The sequence below is a fragment of the Bidens hawaiensis genome, unplaced genomic scaffold, assembly GCF_021521415.1.
Source record: "Bidens hawaiensis isolate Kalapana, Puna unplaced genomic scaffold, B.hawaiensis_p1.1 tig00034533_1, whole genome shotgun sequence".
Lineage (NCBI taxonomy): Eukaryota > Viridiplantae > Streptophyta > Magnoliopsida > Asterales > Asteraceae > Bidens > Bidens hawaiensis.
This window is the reverse complement of record NW_027495964.1, coordinates 121,897-141,980: the sequence shown is the minus strand read 5'-3', so window position 1 is coordinate 141,980 and position 20,084 is coordinate 121,897. Positions and strand designations below refer to the sequence as shown.

At 37.1% G+C, this 20,084-nt stretch overlaps 2 protein-coding genes and 1 non-coding gene across 3 annotated transcripts; 2 read left to right on the top strand and 1 right to left on the bottom strand.

The window, feature by feature from the left end:
- The first annotated feature begins 3,316 nt into the window (after positions 1-3,316).
- Positions 3,317-3,787, top strand: LOC143586223 (uncharacterized). The gene has a single exon (XM_077067819.1). It carries the CDS (start codon positions 3,317-3,319, stop codon positions 3,785-3,787), a length of 471 nt encoding a protein of 156 aa, XP_076923934.1.
- Positions 3,788-8,285: 4,498 nt separating this feature from the next.
- Positions 8,286-10,677, bottom strand: LOC143586222 (E3 ubiquitin-protein ligase UPL5-like). The gene is made up of 3 exons (XM_077067818.1): positions 10,247-10,677; positions 9,914-10,161; positions 8,286-8,383 (listed from the first exon to the last, which is right to left on the bottom strand). The coding sequence occupies exons 1-3, from the start codon at positions 10,675-10,677 to the stop codon at positions 8,286-8,288; spliced, it is 777 nt and encodes a 258-aa protein (XP_076923933.1).
- Positions 10,678-13,865: 3,188 nt separating this feature from the next.
- Positions 13,866-13,939, top strand: TRNAN-GUU (transfer RNA asparagine (anticodon GUU)). Its single transcript has one exon. It is a non-coding gene; the product is annotated as a tRNA-Asn (tRNA).
- Positions 13,940-20,084: the final 6,145 nt, after the last annotated feature.

Here is a 20,084-nt window from a genome sequence, read left to right as displayed (position 1 = left end):
CACCAACTTAGCGGTCTTCTATAATATTTATTTAAGAGTTAATGGCCATTTTCGTCCCTGTGGTTTGCTACTTTCGTCACTTCAGTCCAAAATTTGTATTTTTGTCAATTTAGTCCTCATAGATTTAAATATTAGCCAATTACGTCCTATCCGTCTAACGGCATCCAGCTATGCCGTTAGTTTAAGGGTATTTTTATCTTTCTCCTTTTTATTTTGAGTTATTGGTCATTTTCGTCCCTGTGGTTTGATACTTTTGCCAATTCAGTCCAAAGTTTGAATTTTTTTCAATTTAAGTCAGTTTTTTTCTATAACCCTAGAGAGCATTATCCAAGCCCAAAACAAGTCTGCATTTACTTTATCTACAACAATAATCACACCCCCTCCTCTCGTATTTAGTTTTTAGACGGTTACTAAACTCTCCCCCATGGTAGAATTCAATGGTAAAGTGGTCAAAGCAATTCCGTGAAACCGAATTGTACGCAAAAACTAAAAATCGTTTCTTTGATGAATGCATAATATTTAGGGTTTAGAGATTAACATATCATAACGAAAATCTGGGTCGTAATCAACTATTATACATTAATCTACAAAATAATTTTTAGTTTTTTATGTATAATTCGGTTTCAGGGAATTACCTTGGCCACTTTACCATTGAATTCCACCATGGAGAAGATTTTAGGAAATGTCTAGAAACTAAATATAAGGGGGGGGGGGGGTTATGATTACTGTTGTCAACAGAGTAAATGCATACCAGTATTTGAGGTTGCTCGATGGGTTTGGGCTTGAATTATGCTCTTCAGGGTTATAAACAAAAAACATAAAAAATAAAAAAAAAACTGAATTAAACTGAACATTAAATTAACAAATTTTCAAACTTTGGACTGAATTGGCAAAGATATCAAACCACAGGGACTAAAATGACCATTAACTCAAAATTAAAAGGAGAAAGACAAAAATACCCTTAAACTACCGGCATAGCTGGATGCCGTTAGACGCGTAATTGGCTAATATTTAAAACTATGAGGACTAAATTGACAAAATTAAAAATTTTGGACTGAAGTGGCGAAAGTAGCAAACCATAGGAATGAAAATGGCCATTAACTCTTTATTTAATTACAAAGAACACGATTTATTTCCACGCCCACTTTATCAAAATATTAAAAAATGAAGAAACATTCATTTTAGTACCAAGAGCGCAACCTTCGCATCAAATTCATAAGTTTGATATGAATGTTAAGAATATAACGTGAAGTGTAAAATAAACAAACTAAGAAGAATGAAGTAATAAATGAACCGGTATATGATATCTTAGAAGAGAAAAATAAAAAATGTATATATAACAATTTTTAAGTTATGGTTATCGGTGACTAGCCATCCCAATTTGTTCGGTTCAAAAGTAATCAATAGATGCATACATGGATCTCACTTCAAAAGGTATGTTTTTTCGGTTCGACATTCGATTGCTCGGTTGGGTTTGAAACTTCGATACAACAATTTAACTATTAATTTTTGTAAAGTTATTTTATTTTTTTAATTTACATTCATGTATATATGTATTATTGTTATAGGGAGAGATTTTTTGAGAACAAAGTTGAGTTGTAAGAACTTAAGAACTCCATTTTAGACCACACATTTAATTAAATTGATTGAAATATATGGTTGAGATTAAATCTGGCAAAAAAAATCAAAGTAGAAGAGAGAGAATAAAGATGTAAGTGGTTACATTAACTTTTACGTCCGTTACACATGTGTAAAAAGTCGACTCGGTACGTAAAAATTCTGTAATTTTTAACGTGTACGTAACCTATATATATTATACATGTGTAAAAAAAATTCGAAAAAAAAAATCGTTACACTGAGTTCTTTTGAGTTCTTAAAACTCAAAGGGGTTCTCATTTGAAATCTCCCTTATATATTAACCATCTTTGTCATATAAAATATATAATATTACTAATTTATCTTATAAAAAAAACTAAAATGGTCAATCCAACCATTAAACCGTCAAACCGGTTGATCGTTGCCACTCAGCTTTTTTGATTCGTTTTCTCTTGAAATCGTAGTTAATAGTTTGAAAACAAACTTACGTTAAAATTGTTCAAATCGAACCATAAACAGTTAAACACCTGCCCATCATCCTTCTTCCTATCTCCTTCTACGAAGTCTTGCTTGTAGTTGTTTGTACATGCTTCCGTATCTCCTTCTGTTTGTTAAGAAATGTATTTGAGATAATATTAAAAAAAATAGAATAATACAAAGTTTCATAAATGGGTTGGACGCGCTTTGCTCTAAAATAATTATAATATAATATTATTTTATTTTCAATTTATCATATTATCTTGTGTGTATTAATATTTATTCCAACCAAACATTTGTTATTAAAATAAAGGTGGAAATCATGAAATAAATTATTAAGTGTTATAATATTCTTATACTAAAATTATGTAAAAAAAATAAAAAAAAAAGCCAATGCTAATAACCTTATAAGTTTCAATATATATCTTTTAAATTTTAATATCTTTCCATCTATAATTACTCTTCACTTTTAACTTCCAACATCAAAAAAATCACTATAATAGTACAATTTCATAATTGTTAAGTCCATGAAGCCTTATCAGGAACAATTCCAAAACGAGAAAATAATATCATTACTAAATTAATTATATATATCTTTTTTTAAAAGGTAAATTTCTTTATTTTTCTGAGACTTATATCTACAACCTTCGAGTGTTGGTTTTGTCACAAAGCCACCAACCCTAGACGAAAAATAATTATATGATACCTGTCTTTTAGTTATGTATACGTGTACAAATATTATAATAAACCCATCATACTTTTATTTTTATACAAAAAGTTAAAAACATATTTATGATTTTCACAATAAAAAACCTTCAATTACCTTTTCCATATTTTTAATAATATTTCTAATTCAAACCCGAGAATCCTACATCATCCTTTCCACTTTTCATGAATTTAATTTTGTCCAAAAACAAACATATAATCCAAAATAGAAAACCACTAACCAATTCATTATATTCACACCTCCAAAGCCCACCTTACACACACTCCTTGTATCCCTATACATACATACATATCCTCACCTAAATCTCATCCGGATCAGAGTATCGTGAGGGTTTATAGTAAACACATCTATAAAATTCTTGGATTGCATCTCGGTTAGCGCTAAGTTTATATCCCCACCATCAGAGTTTCTAGCGAACAAATCTATAAAGTTCTAGAGTTATATCCCAATCAGCGCTAAATTTAAGGTCTTCAGCCAGACTGATACCAAAGTCATCCAGTAAACACAATTCCCAACATGGGTGCATGTGCATCGGTCCAGCATTCCCAAGAACGAGGAACATTAATGATCACCAACGGATCACCATCAATTGCGATGGTGATCCACGCAATTGACGGCCGGATGCAGGAACTCCGGCCGCCAATTACAACACGCAATGTCCTCAATGATCACCAGCAAGGGGCATTCTTTTTATCCAGTGCTGAAACAATGTTCGTCGACTGTCACGTGCCACACGTGTCAGCCGACGAACATCTTCAACCTGGTCAAATATACTTCATTATGCCCGTATCGATGTCGTACCGACCGATTTCGCTACATGAGATATGTTTGTTGGCTATTAAGGCAAGTATAGCAATTGAGAAGAGTTTAGAGGTGAAGAAGAAGATGGTTAAGAGCAAGACGACGTCGTTTGGTGGACGGCGTAAAGGGAATGGTAATAATAATCAAAAGGTGGACTTTCAAGTGGCGTTGAAAATGTTGGGATAGGATGGTGGTGGACACGTGGCAGTGGATTTAATATGAAGAATTGAATGAGTCGTGCGTTTACATTGTGAGATAGTTGTCTTAATTAGTGTACATTGGTATCTTAAATTCTTAATATTAATATTAACTAAATGGTGTTTATGAGTTACCTTATTTAGTTATTTCTTTCTTTATGTTATGATATTCTGATCGTTAGGATAATAAGGGACGTTCACGAGTCGAGTCAGGGTGGTTTCGAACTCAAGGTCGGAATTAAATGAGGTAACTTAGCTAGGCAGTAGCTTGATTTTGAAGTTAAACGAGCTTAAGATCGAGCCAACGAGCCGAGCCATGACTCGAGCTGAGCTTGCGTTGATTTTGGCTCGGTTACAAAAATGATCCAAATCAACTCATAATGTTTCAAATAAACTTTTTATAGATAGTTTTATTCGAGCTTTTATCAGGCCAGCCACGAACCCGAGCTTCGAGCTTTTTGAACAGCCCTAAATACGTGCCATAAAAATTCGGCATGCTTTATATATATATATATATATATATATATATATATATATATATATATATATATATATATTTTATGTATTAAAGAACCCTTAAACTATTTTAAATTACATGTATTTGTGATAAGGGTGAAGCTTTCTTATGGTCGGGTGGTCCCCGTCCACCCTGTTTTTTCTTTAAACAGTGTAAATTTACGTGTTTTCGTTCAAAACTTTTTGTACGTATTGAGTCTGCCCCCCTCCCTTCTCGTTTAGGAAAACTTTTATATGTATTGAGTCCGACCTCTTCGCGTTCTCGTCCAAGCCTCGTCACTGTTTGTGGTAACGACATTAATGTTGATTAACAACATAATGATTACCTATGTGAAGGCTATGTAGATAACTAGGGTTGTAAACGAGCGGACTAGGTTGGGGTTGGGCTTGAAGTCGAACGATTCAACTCGGTTAGGATTGTTTATCTTACGAGCTGATATTTAAGTTGGGCTTGGCTCGTGGAATTCGAGTCAGCTTGTGGCCCATCAAGCTAGCTTGTTTCTTTTTAAAAGTTTTAAAGTTTTTTAGTGTTACATATGCTGGTATATAAAAAAATAAAAAATTAATATACATATAATTCATAATTTATAAACTACATAATTTATAGTATATAACTTCTATATTTTAAGTTGGGTAGACGAACGAAAGCCAACGAGCTAGCTAACAAGCCTGCTTTAGCTGGGCTTGAACTCAACTCAGTTACAAACATGCTACAAACGAGTTTTTCTTGAGTGAGTTTATTTTGTGAGCCTCAAGGTACGGTTATTTTGAACAAACCTGTGACTATCATTTGTTGATAAGATGTCATGTAGTGTCTTATCGTGACATGAAACATCAATACAAAAATAAATTCATATCATACTGAAGAAACACTAAGTGACCCCGGGCAGATTACGGATAATCTGGGGGTTAAGTAGATGTTTCCCACGAGGGGTTAGATCCGGCGAAGATGGTTCTTCTGATAACCTGCAAAACAGACACCGTGAGCTCGTCACTGAGAAGGGGGGGGGGTACCTCCTTGTGACCACCCTCCGGCGTGAGAATCAGACTAGATTGCTCTTGAATATAAGTGTATATTAAGAGAATGACTAGAGCAGATATCAGGTATTAGATAAGATATATGATATAAGATATCAGATACAAGATGATCATACCATTCCAAGGTGTTGGAGTATTTATAGCCGAAGGTAGGTTTCCAAGAAGGTATAGCCGGCTGAATAGTATTCCTGTTCTACCAACTGTGGCCTACGCACGTGCCATGCTGGTAGTTGGTGGGTAGGCAGCGGCTGATAGTGACCAGGCCTGCTGTGTACTGTTCCTTTTCCACCAACTGCAGGCTATGCACGTGGTATGACAGGAGTTGGTGAGTAGGCAGCGGCTAATAGTGACATTAGGTACAAGAGCATGCTGCTCGTTGTACTGTTGTCAGTGAGCTGTCGTATCTTTGGTCAGATCTTTTGTCCATACCTCGTCAGGTCCAGTACAAAAGATCCTCCAGTATCGTACGGACTGGCTCTTTTGGGCGGGAGTATTCCCCCTCCCGCCTTTGTGCGGGAGTGTTCCCGGCTTTGCTCATTCCTTCTTCAGGTGACATTACTGAATTATTGAGAGTTAGTGCCTTGTGCTTGTAGCCTTGCTGCGCGGGTTGCCTTCCCTGATGGCTAGTATCCGTAGCTGCGGGAACAGGCAGAGTACTTCACCATTGGGAGGCTTTTCCTGCGGGAACAGCTTGCGTACTGCGCGTAAGGACGTCACGTCTCTGAGCATGGTGGGTCCTGCGGATCCAGTTGGTTTCTGCGCAGACGTCTCTTCAAGGTGAGTTGCGAGTTTAGCCTTTGCGCAGACGTCCCTGTTGAAGGTGAGTCTTGCGGGTTCAACTGCGCAGACGTCCCTTTTTGAGGTAAGTCTTGCGGGTCCAACTGGGCTCTGCTGGGACCTACCTCTTCACATACTATATGATATATAAATGTTTTGATATATAAATGTTCACGTTGATACTTTTAAAACTTTGAAACATAAATTAACCAAATTTTGACTTGTTTAAGAGAGATATGAGGTTGATAAGCATGTGTATTTTTAAAATATTAAGACAATTTAATGTATGCAATTAACTAATTAAGTTGAGAGACTTATATTATATAAAACATGACAAAGTTTTATTCTCATCTCTAAATCTATTGTCAAATATCAAATGTCACAATTATGCAAGAAACCAAAGGAGAGAAACCTAGTCATGCCATGGGACCCACACCACATACGTCACCAGCAAACTTTAAATTCTTTTTGAATTTGTTCACAAGTTACTATCGAGTTAACGTGTTAAGAACGATTAGCAACTTTCTTTTGTTTTATTTTCAATATCACACAATTAAATGTTAATTCATATACAAAGAAACTATTGCTTTTAATATTTGATAGTACACAAAAAGAATTGGATAGATGATTATATTAGTGACTTCTATATTGTATTAAAGTTATAATAAAACATAAAATGGTTTTTTTTCCCAACTATAAAGTTTTATAAACAAACATACACCGAGCAACACTATAAAAACACCCGAACACTGCCTTCACACAGTGACGGTCCAACCATTTTGATGACCTAAAAGCAGAGAAAATTGTGAGGCCCTTGCCAAGAATTAAAGAAATTACACTATAGAATATATAATTTATTTTTGAATTTACTATGGAATTATCGTGTTTCAAATATGAAGCTATAATACTTTGAATTTTCAATTAGAAAAGTAATGAAGCTATATATATAATAAAGATTCAAGGTAGCAAGCTAGGAAAAAATACACAAAATAAACTAGAAATGAGGGCCTTAATTTTTTTAGAGAAAATTACTGTTTGCGTCCCTGTGGTTTTAAGGCAGAGACACAGTGAGTCCCCGAAAATTTTTTTGAACTGGTTGAGTCCCTGTGGTTTAAAAAATGAACCATTTGAGTCCCTGCCGTTACTTAACTTTCAGGATAAACTTTCATTTTACTTAAACCACGAGGACTCAAATTGTTCGTTTCTGAAACCACGGGGACTCAACCAGTTCAAAAGAATTTTCGGGGACTCATTGTGTCTCCACTCTAAAACCACAGACACGCAAACAATAATTTTCTCTTTTTTTAAGGGTCTCAAGCCCTAGTTTGGCCCAACACTACTATTGGGCTGGCCCTGTCTCCACAAGCCGAAGAACAGCCCGAAAACAGAGAAAGAAATTACATAAACACAACATTACACCAATTCAATCAATCTAATCTGCCTATATTTTGATTTATTTTTTGAACCACATAAAAAGGTTATTAAATATTATAGTTTTCAATTATAGCATATTTTATTGATATATATCCATGAGAGAAATGGGAAACTAGTAAAGTGGAAAACATGTACATTACCTTATTACATAAAAAATGACAATGCATAAGAAAATAGAAAAGAAAACTCATAAAATGCTATTTTTTTTTTTTGCTAAAGACGTAACTTAACCATTTTTTTTTACTTTTCAAATACGATGAACTTGAGTGAAAAACAAACCAAATACCATACTGATTATGACGGTACAATATTAGTTCGGTACAAATAGTGCAAAAGTACCGAAAGAGACTCATAACGGAACCGAAAACTACAAAAATATAAATGTAACAGTACTAATGTTGTTTAGTCGTTATCGATTCTATATATATAATATGTTTTAGTGACATGGAAAATAATGAATATGCATCTCTACCTAAAATCTTAATAATGTAAAATAAGGATAATATCAAAGTCGAATTCGAGGTTTGAATTAACCACTAATGATTCATATGGTGCCAAAACAATGTTCCCATTTCTTAAATTTTTGAAAAATATCACCATATAATTTGAGGAGTTTACGTATAGTTTGTACCTCGAATTCACCACTAATGATTCATATGGTGCCAAAACAATGTTCCCATTTCTTAAATTTTTGAAAAATATCACCATATAATTTGAGGAGTTTACGTATAGTTTGTAGAAAGCTTTGGGTTTGTAGAGAAATCTTTAAACTTATTATTATTATTATTATTATTATTATTATTATTAGTGGCAGTGGTACCTTTAGACATAATACAACACGGCACGAATCAAATACGAAAATGATCAATTTTAATAGTGCCTACATAACTATACGGGTTTAGACAACAAACAGATTGACCTGTCTAACCCTTTGTTAAACATGTCGTGTACAAATTGGGTTATAAAAAACACGTCAGCCTACATACAATTCAATGTTGGTTGTATTTTAGGTTTAGCTGATTATAAGTATATTGTTACAAGTTTACTATCCGTCAACCCATTATCCACTCAGTTAACACATTTGCAAATTCATTACAACCCAGGGGTCAACTTTGACATGTGAATATGTTTGATTGTCTAGAGAAACAGTTACAAATGTTGTGTCCGGTTAGATGGTTTTAAACATCTCATTTAGAGTAGATATCTTTAAAAAAATTATATATCGGTTAGTTTCACCATTTAACCCGCATATTCAGCATTCAATCCACATATCCAAACTCCTCCATATATAAACGTTACCATTGAAACTTTTCATGGTGTTCGAGTATATTTCAGATTTTTGGTTGATATCAACACCAAAAGTTAAAAAGGGGGGGGGGGGGGGGGGGTCACTTCTACCAATCTTCCTTCACTATAAGTAGGGGTGTGCGTGGTGCGATTCAGTACGGTTTTGGGTGAAAGCCAAACTGAAAAAACCAGCAACCCCATAAGAACACAGCTTACAACTTTCAATGTATTATGCTCTACAAAGAGCAATTTTTCTCAAAATCTCACTCGCTAGACGCCACATTAAAAAGCTCAAGTAAATAGTATATGACTATTTGTCCATTATACATAAAAAAATTAAAAATGCTTGTTTAAAATACTCAAGTATATCATCTAGACTTTGTGTCTTTGGTGTATAAACAAGCAAGACTTGCTAACAAGATCAGGTGCCTATCCATACCACCCCTTTGCAATCAAAATACTCATAATTAAGAAAATTCAGTGTTATAATCTCAATAGATGACAAGGACCATCAGACCAACAAAAACAGATTATTAGTCCACCATAATACAACTTTGGCTACATCTTAAGGGGGACTTGTAGAGGTGCATCCCAAAAAGAACCCTAGTCTAATAGGGTTAGGGCAGTTCATGTAAACTAATCTTAGCACACCCAAATATTGAAGAAGGCCCATTAGATTAAACCCATTTATTGCCTATAAATAGTTTGCTTTCTATAAATGGTTTGCTTTCTACACAACATGAGGCACATTGTCTCTTACCCCAAATAACTCACTCCCTCTACATACTATGAGCGTCAGAAGGTGGTCTAGAGACTTAGACTCTGGTCTCTGGCCCCTTCTAATGGGTTTGTTTATTATATAGATTTGAGATGAGTTGGAGAAAACGAGGTGTGGTTGCATTCGTTTCATCACCTGTGAGAATTTACTCAAACCTGACTCGGATTGATCTATATTTCTTTATTTGACATGTGAATCTGTTTGATTATCTAAAGAAACAGTTGCAAATGTTGAGTCCGGTTAAATGGTTTTAAATATTTTGTCAAGATTTCCATACACCTTTACCCCAGGCGTCCTCATTCATAAACCGTAAAGAAAATCCTTTACGAAGATTATCGGGGATTTTGTTTGAAATAATTTCAAAAGATGATGACAACAATCGGGTTCTATCAATATCCGTCACCGAATCCTCCTGGAGCTCACTAAAATCATATGTAATACAAGGAAGCGTCTTCATTACCAATCCTCTCCTACATTCATAGTCCAAAAGATCTTTGAGCTCAAGAACCCATCTGCAATCCATTCTTTTAGATCTTCAACAGTTATAAAATACATGTTAATTACGTAAACCAACGGAGGAATGATGGGCTCCATATATGACATAAAACAAGACATTACAACTTTATGATAGCTAGGCATGGATCTATTGGCATCCCCTCTTTTAGCCCAGTAAGAAAGTAGCTAATTTTCACACACAGTTTACATGATATCTCAAAAAAGTCTTTTAATTCATCATCATCGAGGGTGTTATGCTTTCTCATTACATATACTGTAGGCCTCAAAAAGGAAGCAAACTTGCGTGCTTCACCGGTTGAAAGATCTACAATCAGTCTCCCAAGTAGCTTGTTCGCAAGCTCTACCACAAATCCGAAAATGTCCTTCACTGATACCTTACACATCTCATATTCACTACTGCTTACCACGTTTCCTATCATAATGTGCTCTACCATGGATCCTAAAGTACCTCTACAAAACCTATAAAGCTCTTCATCTTCGCCAACTGAATCACGTAGCTTTTTACAAAAATCCAAAACCACGTATGCATACATTTAAATTGGATTCGTTTCAAACCCATTTTTACAAGCAATAACAAAGAGCTTTATTGATATCTCAGCTACCGTTGTGTGATCTGGTGACAAATAAAGTCTTACCAACGATGACAGGGTTTCTTTAGATTAAAACGTGTTCAAATGGGATCGAAGCACTTGATAATCCTCTGCCTCATTAAAGAACCCTATCGACTGCTCTACTACACTACCGTTAATCTCGATATTTCTTGACAAAGCGACGTTTACCCTAGTAAGTAATTCATCGACCGACGTCCAAGCCCGGATATAATCGCAAGTAGAATGACGACTATGAGTGAATTCATCATCGTCATGAATTTCCATTATAACATATATTCAAAGAAGATAATTAGTGGAATACAAGGAATGTCTTGGATGAGTACGTAAAACACAAAACCTACCGCTCGAACTACTAAACTCTGTGTTTGTGTTTCGAGAATGGAAAAGTTTTCCGATCAAGTTTTCTGAGTTTGAAAATCGGAAAGTGTTAGTGTAATAACATTGTGTTACCGTGTTAGTGTAATAACATTTTCCAACGGCTAAAAAAAATCTTTTTTCAAATTAACCATTTATCAAAAAAGAGTTTTCACAAAATAACCCCACAAAGTTTTCTCTTTTTCATAAAATTTCTTAATATTCTTTCATCTTCTATTATATTGTAACTTAACCCGCCAAGTTAACTTACAATTTAAATACTTTGTAATTTTATTCTCCGCTTAATTCAGTTAATATATACATGAACCTTTCAATAATTGTCAGAGTTATTAAATGCGAGAGAGAACTATGGTTTTTATTCTTGTGATTTGATTAAATCTGCGGTTTTAGTCAAATGTTTCAAATATGTGTTTTCGTCAAATAGTTTTGTTTACACTTACTATTAAACCCGACCCCACTAACCCTGTTAAATCTGGTCATTAACCCATCAGTGTGCCCCTCATATAGGGTTTGTGGAAGACGAAGGAAAGAACGACAAAGATTGAAATAAGATTTGGGAATTAAGGCTGAGATTTATTTGAGGAGGAAAGGGACAAATATACCCCTCATGTGAGTCCAAAAAGGAGAATGCATATGTGGACATCCCTACACTATCCATTTGGGTTTCAAAGGTTCATTAGATAATAAATGGTTTTAGCTTAGGGGTGTGTTTTTTAACCGTAACCGAATAACAAACCCAAACCGAAGCGACCCGAGACCCAAATAACCCAGCCCGAATTCACCCGAATCGATTAAACTCCTAACCCGAACCCGAGATAAAATATTCGGGTCAGTATTTGGGTTGAAATACCCTGATTCGGGTTGACCCGAATAACCCGAAGTATAATACATCGATGCATGTATCCCTAAGTTTATAGGGTAGTTTAGCGGTGAAGTAGCACAGTGACCTTATGTATTCTTGTTCGGTTGTTCTCAAGACTCCAATTAATATTGGATCTATCACATCCCAATGTATTAATGACCATAAAGAATGCAGAGAATGTATCTTCAATTCAAAAACTTAAATAGTATAGTATTAAACCAATATTTATTGAGCATGTTTCTTCAATCTGCACAAGTATTAATCCACATGCTACAAAACTTCCTCATCCCGTCTAATGAATTCTTGTATGATAAATTTCATGTTTTGTTAAATAATATATGCTATTGTTGAATATGGTTGTATATTATGGTTTTATAACGGCTTGGAATATGGTTTTTTAATTTATGATATTGTTAAAGGAGGATTTTTTTTTAATTTGTTAAACCCGAAACCCAACCCGAATTTACCCGACCCGTATAACCCGAAACCCGAACAAACTGAATTTATTTGGGTCGGTTCTTGGGTCAATTTGTTTTGAGCTCAAACCCGAATAACCCGACCCATACAACCCGAAACCCGAATAAATAACCCGAAGAACACCCCTATTTTAGCTTAGGTTTATTAGCATGCATTCTCATAATTTCTTACTAATAAAATAATTCAAAATTAAATTGATCTGTATTCAACTTCTAGAATTGCTTTTTAATACAATAAATTAAAATTAAATTAAGTACTCTCCCTCATCGATTCGATCGATTTCACATATACTTCACACCAATTTCATGCCAAGCCCTAATTTTCACAAAACACCATCACCACTAGATTTATGTAAAATAATATGTTAAATTGGTGATAATAATACAAATCCATAGAGTATTTTATTAAAATAATATTAAATTCATTATTTTTGTTGTATTTCTTAACCACCCATGTATCGCACGGCTTCTAACCTAGTTAGCATAATAACTTAAAAACTTGATTATTTTCATGTCATACCCGATTCGACCCGAGACAGAAATCAACTGCCATCTACGATCTACATGTGATTTTAAGTTAGTATTTTTATTTAGGGTTTCTGTTAATGTTTAATTTCCATAGAATTTTTTGATGATTACTTTAACCAACATTGTCATGTATTATTATGTTTAAACTTCTTGTTGTGAAAGTCTTGGTTGGTTTACCTTTTTAATTTACTAGCTTTTGTGTAATTCTTATTATACTTGCAACATTTTAGGTGCCAAATGTAGTTTAGTCGTGGACCAAGCAAACTCTCGGTCATTAAATAGTGGACGCTTGAAGTGCTACAAATGAAATTATATGTAGGGGTGCAAACGAGCCGAGTTGCTTGTGAGCTACTCGAGATTGGCTGGTTAAAAAAACTCGATCAAGTCGAGCTTAAACGAGTCTGAGCCTAAAAGTAAGCTCGTTTAATAAACGAGCCTAAGCCTACTTTCACTTATCGAGCTTGAGTCGGCCCGTGAGCCTAAACGGGCCTGTCATTAACACAATTTCTATAAAATATATTTATTAATTAATATATTTAATATTATGAAAAAATAACTAAATTATATATACAAATGATTGAAAAAAATATATAAAAAATAATTACAAATGTATAAAAATAAATTAAGAAATAGTAACGGACCGAGCTAGAGCTATGTGTAAGTTAAACAAGCCGAGCTCGGGCTCGACTTGACTTGCTTACACCCCTAGTTATGCGGCCAAACGTTAACAAAAAGGAGCAAGGATAGAGTTGTAATAATAATAAACCATTCCAAAACGGAGGAAATATTTATAAGAACTCAAAATATATAAGAACTAAAAAAATTTATAAGTTAAAAATATAGATAAAATTTATAAGTTTTAACAAGAAGCTGGAATAGCTCAGTTGGTTAGAGCGTGTGGCTGTTAACCACAAGGTCGGAGGTTCAACCCCTCCTTCTAGCGGTTTTGTTTATTTTTTCTCATTTAAAAGGCGAGCTCGACTTTAATATTTGAATCTTAATAAATCGCTTTAAGTTAACAACAAGAATTCTATTTTTGGGCTGTAAACATGATGACCAAGTTTGTCTAACTTTGAGTCCGACTCGCTTAACTTAAACGTTTTCTTTTATATATATAAACAGAATGTTTATTATTTAGTTTTCTTCATAAATATATTTTAGAATGTAATCGAAAAGAAAACATACGATCTTTTGTAATCGTTTTCTAACATCGACCAATACAACATTGAAACCTATAACAGCCCTTCGAGCTTCAAACGTGCACAAGTACATATAAATGCATGTTGAGATGGACAAAATGGTCTAAAACACAAACAAGTACGGTCCGGTCAGGTCCCTTGCCAATCTCTAGTTGCAATGCTATCTTTGATCATTATCATTGTTGGTTCGAAATAAATAATCTTCATTATCCTATTCATCTTGATGAAGGCATAAAGACGGTGTCTCAGTTTCCTCACATATGTATCGGTATCTAACGATTTGCGTTCCTGTAAATTCTAATTCATTCTTTGAGAACTGGCAACATATCTTTATAAGCTCGTTAAACTAACCTTCCTCAAAATATTGAAGAAATAATGAAATCCATCTCCCTATGTAGTATAGTCAATAGACCATGTAAACTCTATAGAACATAGGTTACGGTTTTATTAAGTAATATTAATAAAACAAATAAAGATACTCTCATCGATATCGCATTCATCTTTACCCTTTGGACTCGTTAATAATTAGTTTATTAGTAACACATACTAATAATTATTATTAGTTCAAAATTTCCAACAAACTTGAGGGCATTAGGGGACGCCTGAAATGAGGCCGAACGACATGAGTTGGATAACGTGTCAAAACGAGTATTATTATTATTTTTACTACCTGACCAAAAACGATTGAGATGAAAATCCCATTCGGTTTCAAAACACTATGAAAGCCTTGAAGCATCGCCATTGCTTTGCCACAGCCTCGGGTCGTGGGTCCCACGGGTCGCCACTGTCCATGAACAAAACATCTTTCAAGTTCAACAACATATAAACTTCACACCTTAATTTAAAAAAAAAAATAAACATTTTAGTTTGTATATGTTTGATTGTCCAAAGAAGCGGTTGCAAATGTTGTGTCCGGTTAAATGGTTTTAAACATATCTCGTTTAGAGTTGGTATCCTTATCAAGCATTTAAGTTTAACACGCCTATTCGCCATTCAATCCGCCTATCTAAACTCATCCCCCTAACTCGATAACCATATAAATGTTACAATTGAAATTTTACATCGTGTACACGTATATTTAAGATTTTTGGTTGATATCAAAACCAAAAGTTATTATATGGGTTACACGTCTACTAAAAAAAGGGGTAAGATAGAGTTGTAACTAGGGATGAGCAAATGGTACCGGGTACCGGTACCAAAGCGGGTACTGTCAGTACCAATCGTTACCAACTATTTGATGTTTCGGGATCAATACAATATCTGTAAATACCAAACCAAATAATTTCGGTACCGGCACTGAACCAAGTTTTAAAGAAAATCCGAATTAAGGAATTCAGGATCAGTATGATACCGAGCTCCTTCACTACAAGGAATCTGATTATATGATACGACGAAATTTTCCCCATAGCAGAATCTACTACCGAAAATATATCACCGTTTAGTCTTTGGTTCTCATTAGCTTACCTCCCACCTTTATCACCATCTTCAATTGTGAAAATAACCAATTTATTTTAGTATCAATAACCATAATAATCAATGTACTTATAACATTTATGAATTTTTTTTCACAACAATTAAACAATATTAAATAGATCAGGTTAGTGGGCCGACCTGTTTAATTAAACTCGTCAACCCGACCCGGACCACCATCTACAATCTATATATATAGATAAAACCTCTAATTCTCAAATTATTATTTCATACACCTTGCGTGAGATTCTCTCTAGTTTTCTTTGCCCTAAAGGTTTTTTCAATCGTTCAGATAATTAGATACGATTCTGAAGAGGTAGGTCCCAGCAGAGCCCAGTTGGACCCGCAAGACTCACCTTAAACAGGAACGTCTGCGCAGAGACCAACTGGATCCGCAGGACCAACCATGCTCAGAGACGTGACGTCCTTACGCGCAGTATGCAAGCTGGTCCCGCAGGAAATGCCTCCCATGGTGAAGGACTCCGCCTGTTCCCGCAGCCTCGGATACAAGCCATGAGGGAAGGCCACCCGCGCAGCATGGCTACACGCACTAGGTACTTAGCTCTCGATCATTCAGTGTCACCTGAAGGAATGAGCAAAGCCGGGAGCAATCCCGCACAGAGGCGGGAGGGGGAATACTCCCGCCCAAATAAGCCAGTCTGTATACTGAAGGACCTTTTACTGTACCTGACGAGGTATGGGCGAAAGATCTGATCAGGGATACGACAGCTCACTGATACAGTATGGCGAGCAGCATGCTCCTGTACTGTATCACTATTAAGCCGCTGCCTACTCACCAACTACTGTCATACCACGTGCGTAGCCGGCAGTTGGTGGAAAGGGAATAGTATACAGCAGGCCTGGTCGCTATCAGCCGCTGCCTACCCACCAACTACCAGCAGGGCACGTGCGTAGGCTACTGTTGATGAACAGGAACACTGTTGCAGCCGGCCATACCTCCTTGGAAACCTACCTTCGGCTATAAATACCCCAAATGGTATGATCATCTAAAGACATTACAACATATCTTACTACATTATCATCATATTATACCTGATATCTGCTCTAGCAATCTCTTAATATACTTTTATATTTAAAGAGCAATCTAGTCTGATTCTCACGCCGGAGGGTGGTCACAAGGAGGAACCCCCCCCTTTTCAGTGACGAGCTCACGGTGTCTGTTTTGCAGGTTATCAGAAGAACCATCTTCCAAGGGTCTAACCCCTCGTGGGAAACAGCTATCCAACCCCCAGGTTACCAGTAATCTGCCCGGGGTCCGGTTAGTGTTTCTTCATTGGCGCCATCCGTGCATAAAGCTAGAACTTTATTTTTCTCGAGTTTTTTCAAACTTCTACAAAGATGGTTAGAGAAATTCCGGTAACCATAACCCCTGCTACTAGGGGGAATACCGGCAACACAGTTTTTACGAACACTACCCCGGCTACCGAAGCCGGGGCAAGCGAAGTAAATTTTACGAACACTACCCCACTTACCAAAGCTGGGGCAAGTGCAGTAAATGAGCGCCTACTGGGATCCACTGATACCCAGGTTGAGAAACGAAGACTCCCCCGCCAAACTCTCGATGAAGTCAAGGCATGGGCGGAGGCACGACAAAAGGAATTCCAGGCTGAATTGGACGAACGCTTGCGTTCCGTACAACAGGCCGACGAACTCGAATACTGGGAGGATGACTCGGAGGAATCCGACTCCGACGCGAACCCTCGCCATAGGGCAAAAGGGAAGCGTAAGGAAACGGAATCCCAACCGAAAAGGCATTTTGGACAAGCCTTCAAACCAAAAAGCACAGGTGGAAGTCCACGAGACTTCTCTAAAACGTTCAGACCAAACGTTGCAAATGCAGGAACGTCCAAATTCGCAAGGGACATTGCTGAAGCAATCGCCCCAAAGAGTGCCAAACAAATGCCCAACATAGGCACATATGACGGTATATCCGATCCAGACGATCACTTGAACAGGTTCATAGCGGGGGCAACCGTCAGCAATTGGACGGAACCCACGTGGTGTTACATGTTCCAAATGACGCTGGTTGGGGCTGCTAGAGCATGGTTCGATCGTCTACCGGTCAACCACATCTACGACTGGGCAGACTTCCAACAAAAGTTTAGCCAACACTTCAGCCAGCAACGGAAGTATACCGAGGAGCAATGGACAATCCTCAAATGCATACGAGAGGAAGACGAATCTCTGCCAAACTTCATCACTCGCTTCAACTCAAAGAAGCTAAGTTTGGGCAATATCAGTGAAGATCTTGTTCGCGCTGCCTTCATCCAGGGCGCACATGACCCAGAGCTCATCCGCACCCTAACGGGTAAAGATGGCATGCCATCCACATGGGATGGCATCATGACAGCAGCAAAACGCTATGCGGAAACAGAGAAGCAACTGGGTAGAGATCTCCCACAGAGCACAAACCTCTACACCCAGAGGACGAGAGAAGACAACGTCCTCACCGCCCGATTAAATAAAAAACGAAAGCTAGGCATCTGGCAGTCAAGGGTAAACTTTGACACCTCATCCGGCTTGCAAAATCGGTTGGGCGGAAGGGATAATGTACAGTCGCACCGGGACTCCAGATGGACGCCACTCACCAAAAGCGTCACTGAGATATTCGCCACTGAAGGGCTCCCATGGCCAAAACCGCCAATAATCCGACATCGTCACGATGCAGATCGGAGCAAATACTGTGACTTTCACAAGACAAAGGGCCACAACACTGAAGAATGCATAGATGTAAAAGATATGGTCGAAGCATTTGTCAGAGATGGGACGCTCGCGCACCTCGTGGCGTAATAAAGGCTGAGCAGGCGGGTGCGTATAGAACCCCAGCTGGGGAAAACACGAATCAATTCCAGCTTCAAAATCGAGACTACATGCTGCGTAAAGAACGAGATCCCGAACCAGGTGCGTATCGGCTCGATGGCACTCCCATCCCAACAAGGAAGGGAGCTCATTTACACAGTTTGCATGTAAATCAATTCCAATTTGTAAAGAAAAGGCCAAGAGCCACTTCTAATGGAAATGATTCTCTTTTAAGAATATCGAAGCTGATGATTTTACATTTATACTTTTCTGGACACTAATATGCCGGTTTTCACCGCATAATTACGTGAAGTCATTGCATGGGAAGGCGGTCCTACCCGCACGAACCCAATAACGTGACAAACCTTCACGCAGGTCAGTTGAAGGGGAAAAAGTTCAGCACCCAAAAATGAAAGTGCCGGTCTATCCGCATAAATCATTAACGAAACTGAATAATAACCTATCAACAACCGCGCGTCGAACGGTTAAAACTATCCAACACTGGTGACGGCATTCACATTACGTGAAGTCGTTGCGTGGGAAGGCGGTCTTACCCGCACGAACCCAATAACGTGGCAAACCTTCACGCAGGTCAGTTGAAGGAGAAGAGTTCAATTATTCCATTAAATGAAAGTGCCGGTCTATCCGCATGAATCATGAAAGGAAAATGAACACTAACCTATCGACAACCGCGCGTCGAACGGTTCAAAACAAAATTCTTAAAAAGGTAAGAAAAACCTACACGCAGGTCAGGTATGGGTAAAGTTTTGCCATCCTACTAAGTGCAAGTGACGGTTCTACCCGCACAATCACGAAAGAGGAAGCAAAACTTCACACCTATTATCAACCACGTTCAAAGGTTAACTTATCCTCAAAAGGCAAGAAAAACCTACACGCAGGTCAGATAAGGGTAAAGTTTTGTCATCCTACTAAGTGCAAGTGACGGTTCTACCCGCACAATCACGAAAGAGGAAGCAAAACTTCACACCTATTATCAACCACGTTCAAAGGTTAACTTATCCTCAAAAAGTAAGAAAAACCTACACGCAGGTTAGATAAAAGTTAAAGTTTAGCCATCCTACCAAGTGCAAGTGACGGTTCTACCCGCACAATCACGAAGGAGGAAGCGAAACTTTAACCCACTATCAACCACGTTCAAAGGTTCTTATTCTAAACACTTGGAAAATTGCTAATTTAAACTAAGTATGCAAGTCATAAGTTTATAAAGCAAGGAACCCAAAGAAGGAAATAACAATCTTATACGCAAAAAGATTAATATTTCAAGAATATATTACAAGAATGGCCGGGTAACTACCCGCCTAAAAGAAAAAATAAAAAACTATACAAGTCTTAGCAATGGGAAGGGATCTTCAGGATCAAGCCTCAGGGCCGCTTCCACTTGGACCCGCTCCGTCAGAAGAACGGGGTGGTTCGAGGAACGCTTTGAGGACAGCTAACCCATCATCAGCAGCAGCTACTTCGTCCACCTTCTCCACCACTGGATGCGGGAAGGCGGCGTATTGGTTCAATGCTTGGTCATAAATGGCTTCAGTATCCACATTGAACAAAGGGAAGTTGGAAGGCGGGACGCCTTTCTCA

What these genes read in the sequence shown, in the direction of transcription:
- LOC143586223 (XM_077067819.1), top strand. Translation starts at nt 3,317, where the DNA reads ATGGGTGCATGTGCATCGGTCCAGCATTCCCAAGAACGAGGAACATTA.
- LOC143586222 (XM_077067818.1), bottom strand. Translation starts at nt 10,677, where the DNA reads ATGTATGCATACGTGGTTTTGGATTTTTGTAAAAAGCTACGTGATTCA. An exon ending in TGCCTAGCTATCATAAAGTT is followed by an intron (nt 10,162 to 10,246) that starts GTAATGTCTTGT and finishes TAACTGTTGAAG; the next exon opens with ATCTAAAAGAATGGATTGCA. An exon ending in TATGAATGAGGACGCCTGGG is followed by an intron (nt 8,384 to 9,913) that starts GTAAAGGTGTAT and finishes TTATGTCTAAAG; the next exon opens with GTACCACTGCCACTAATAAT.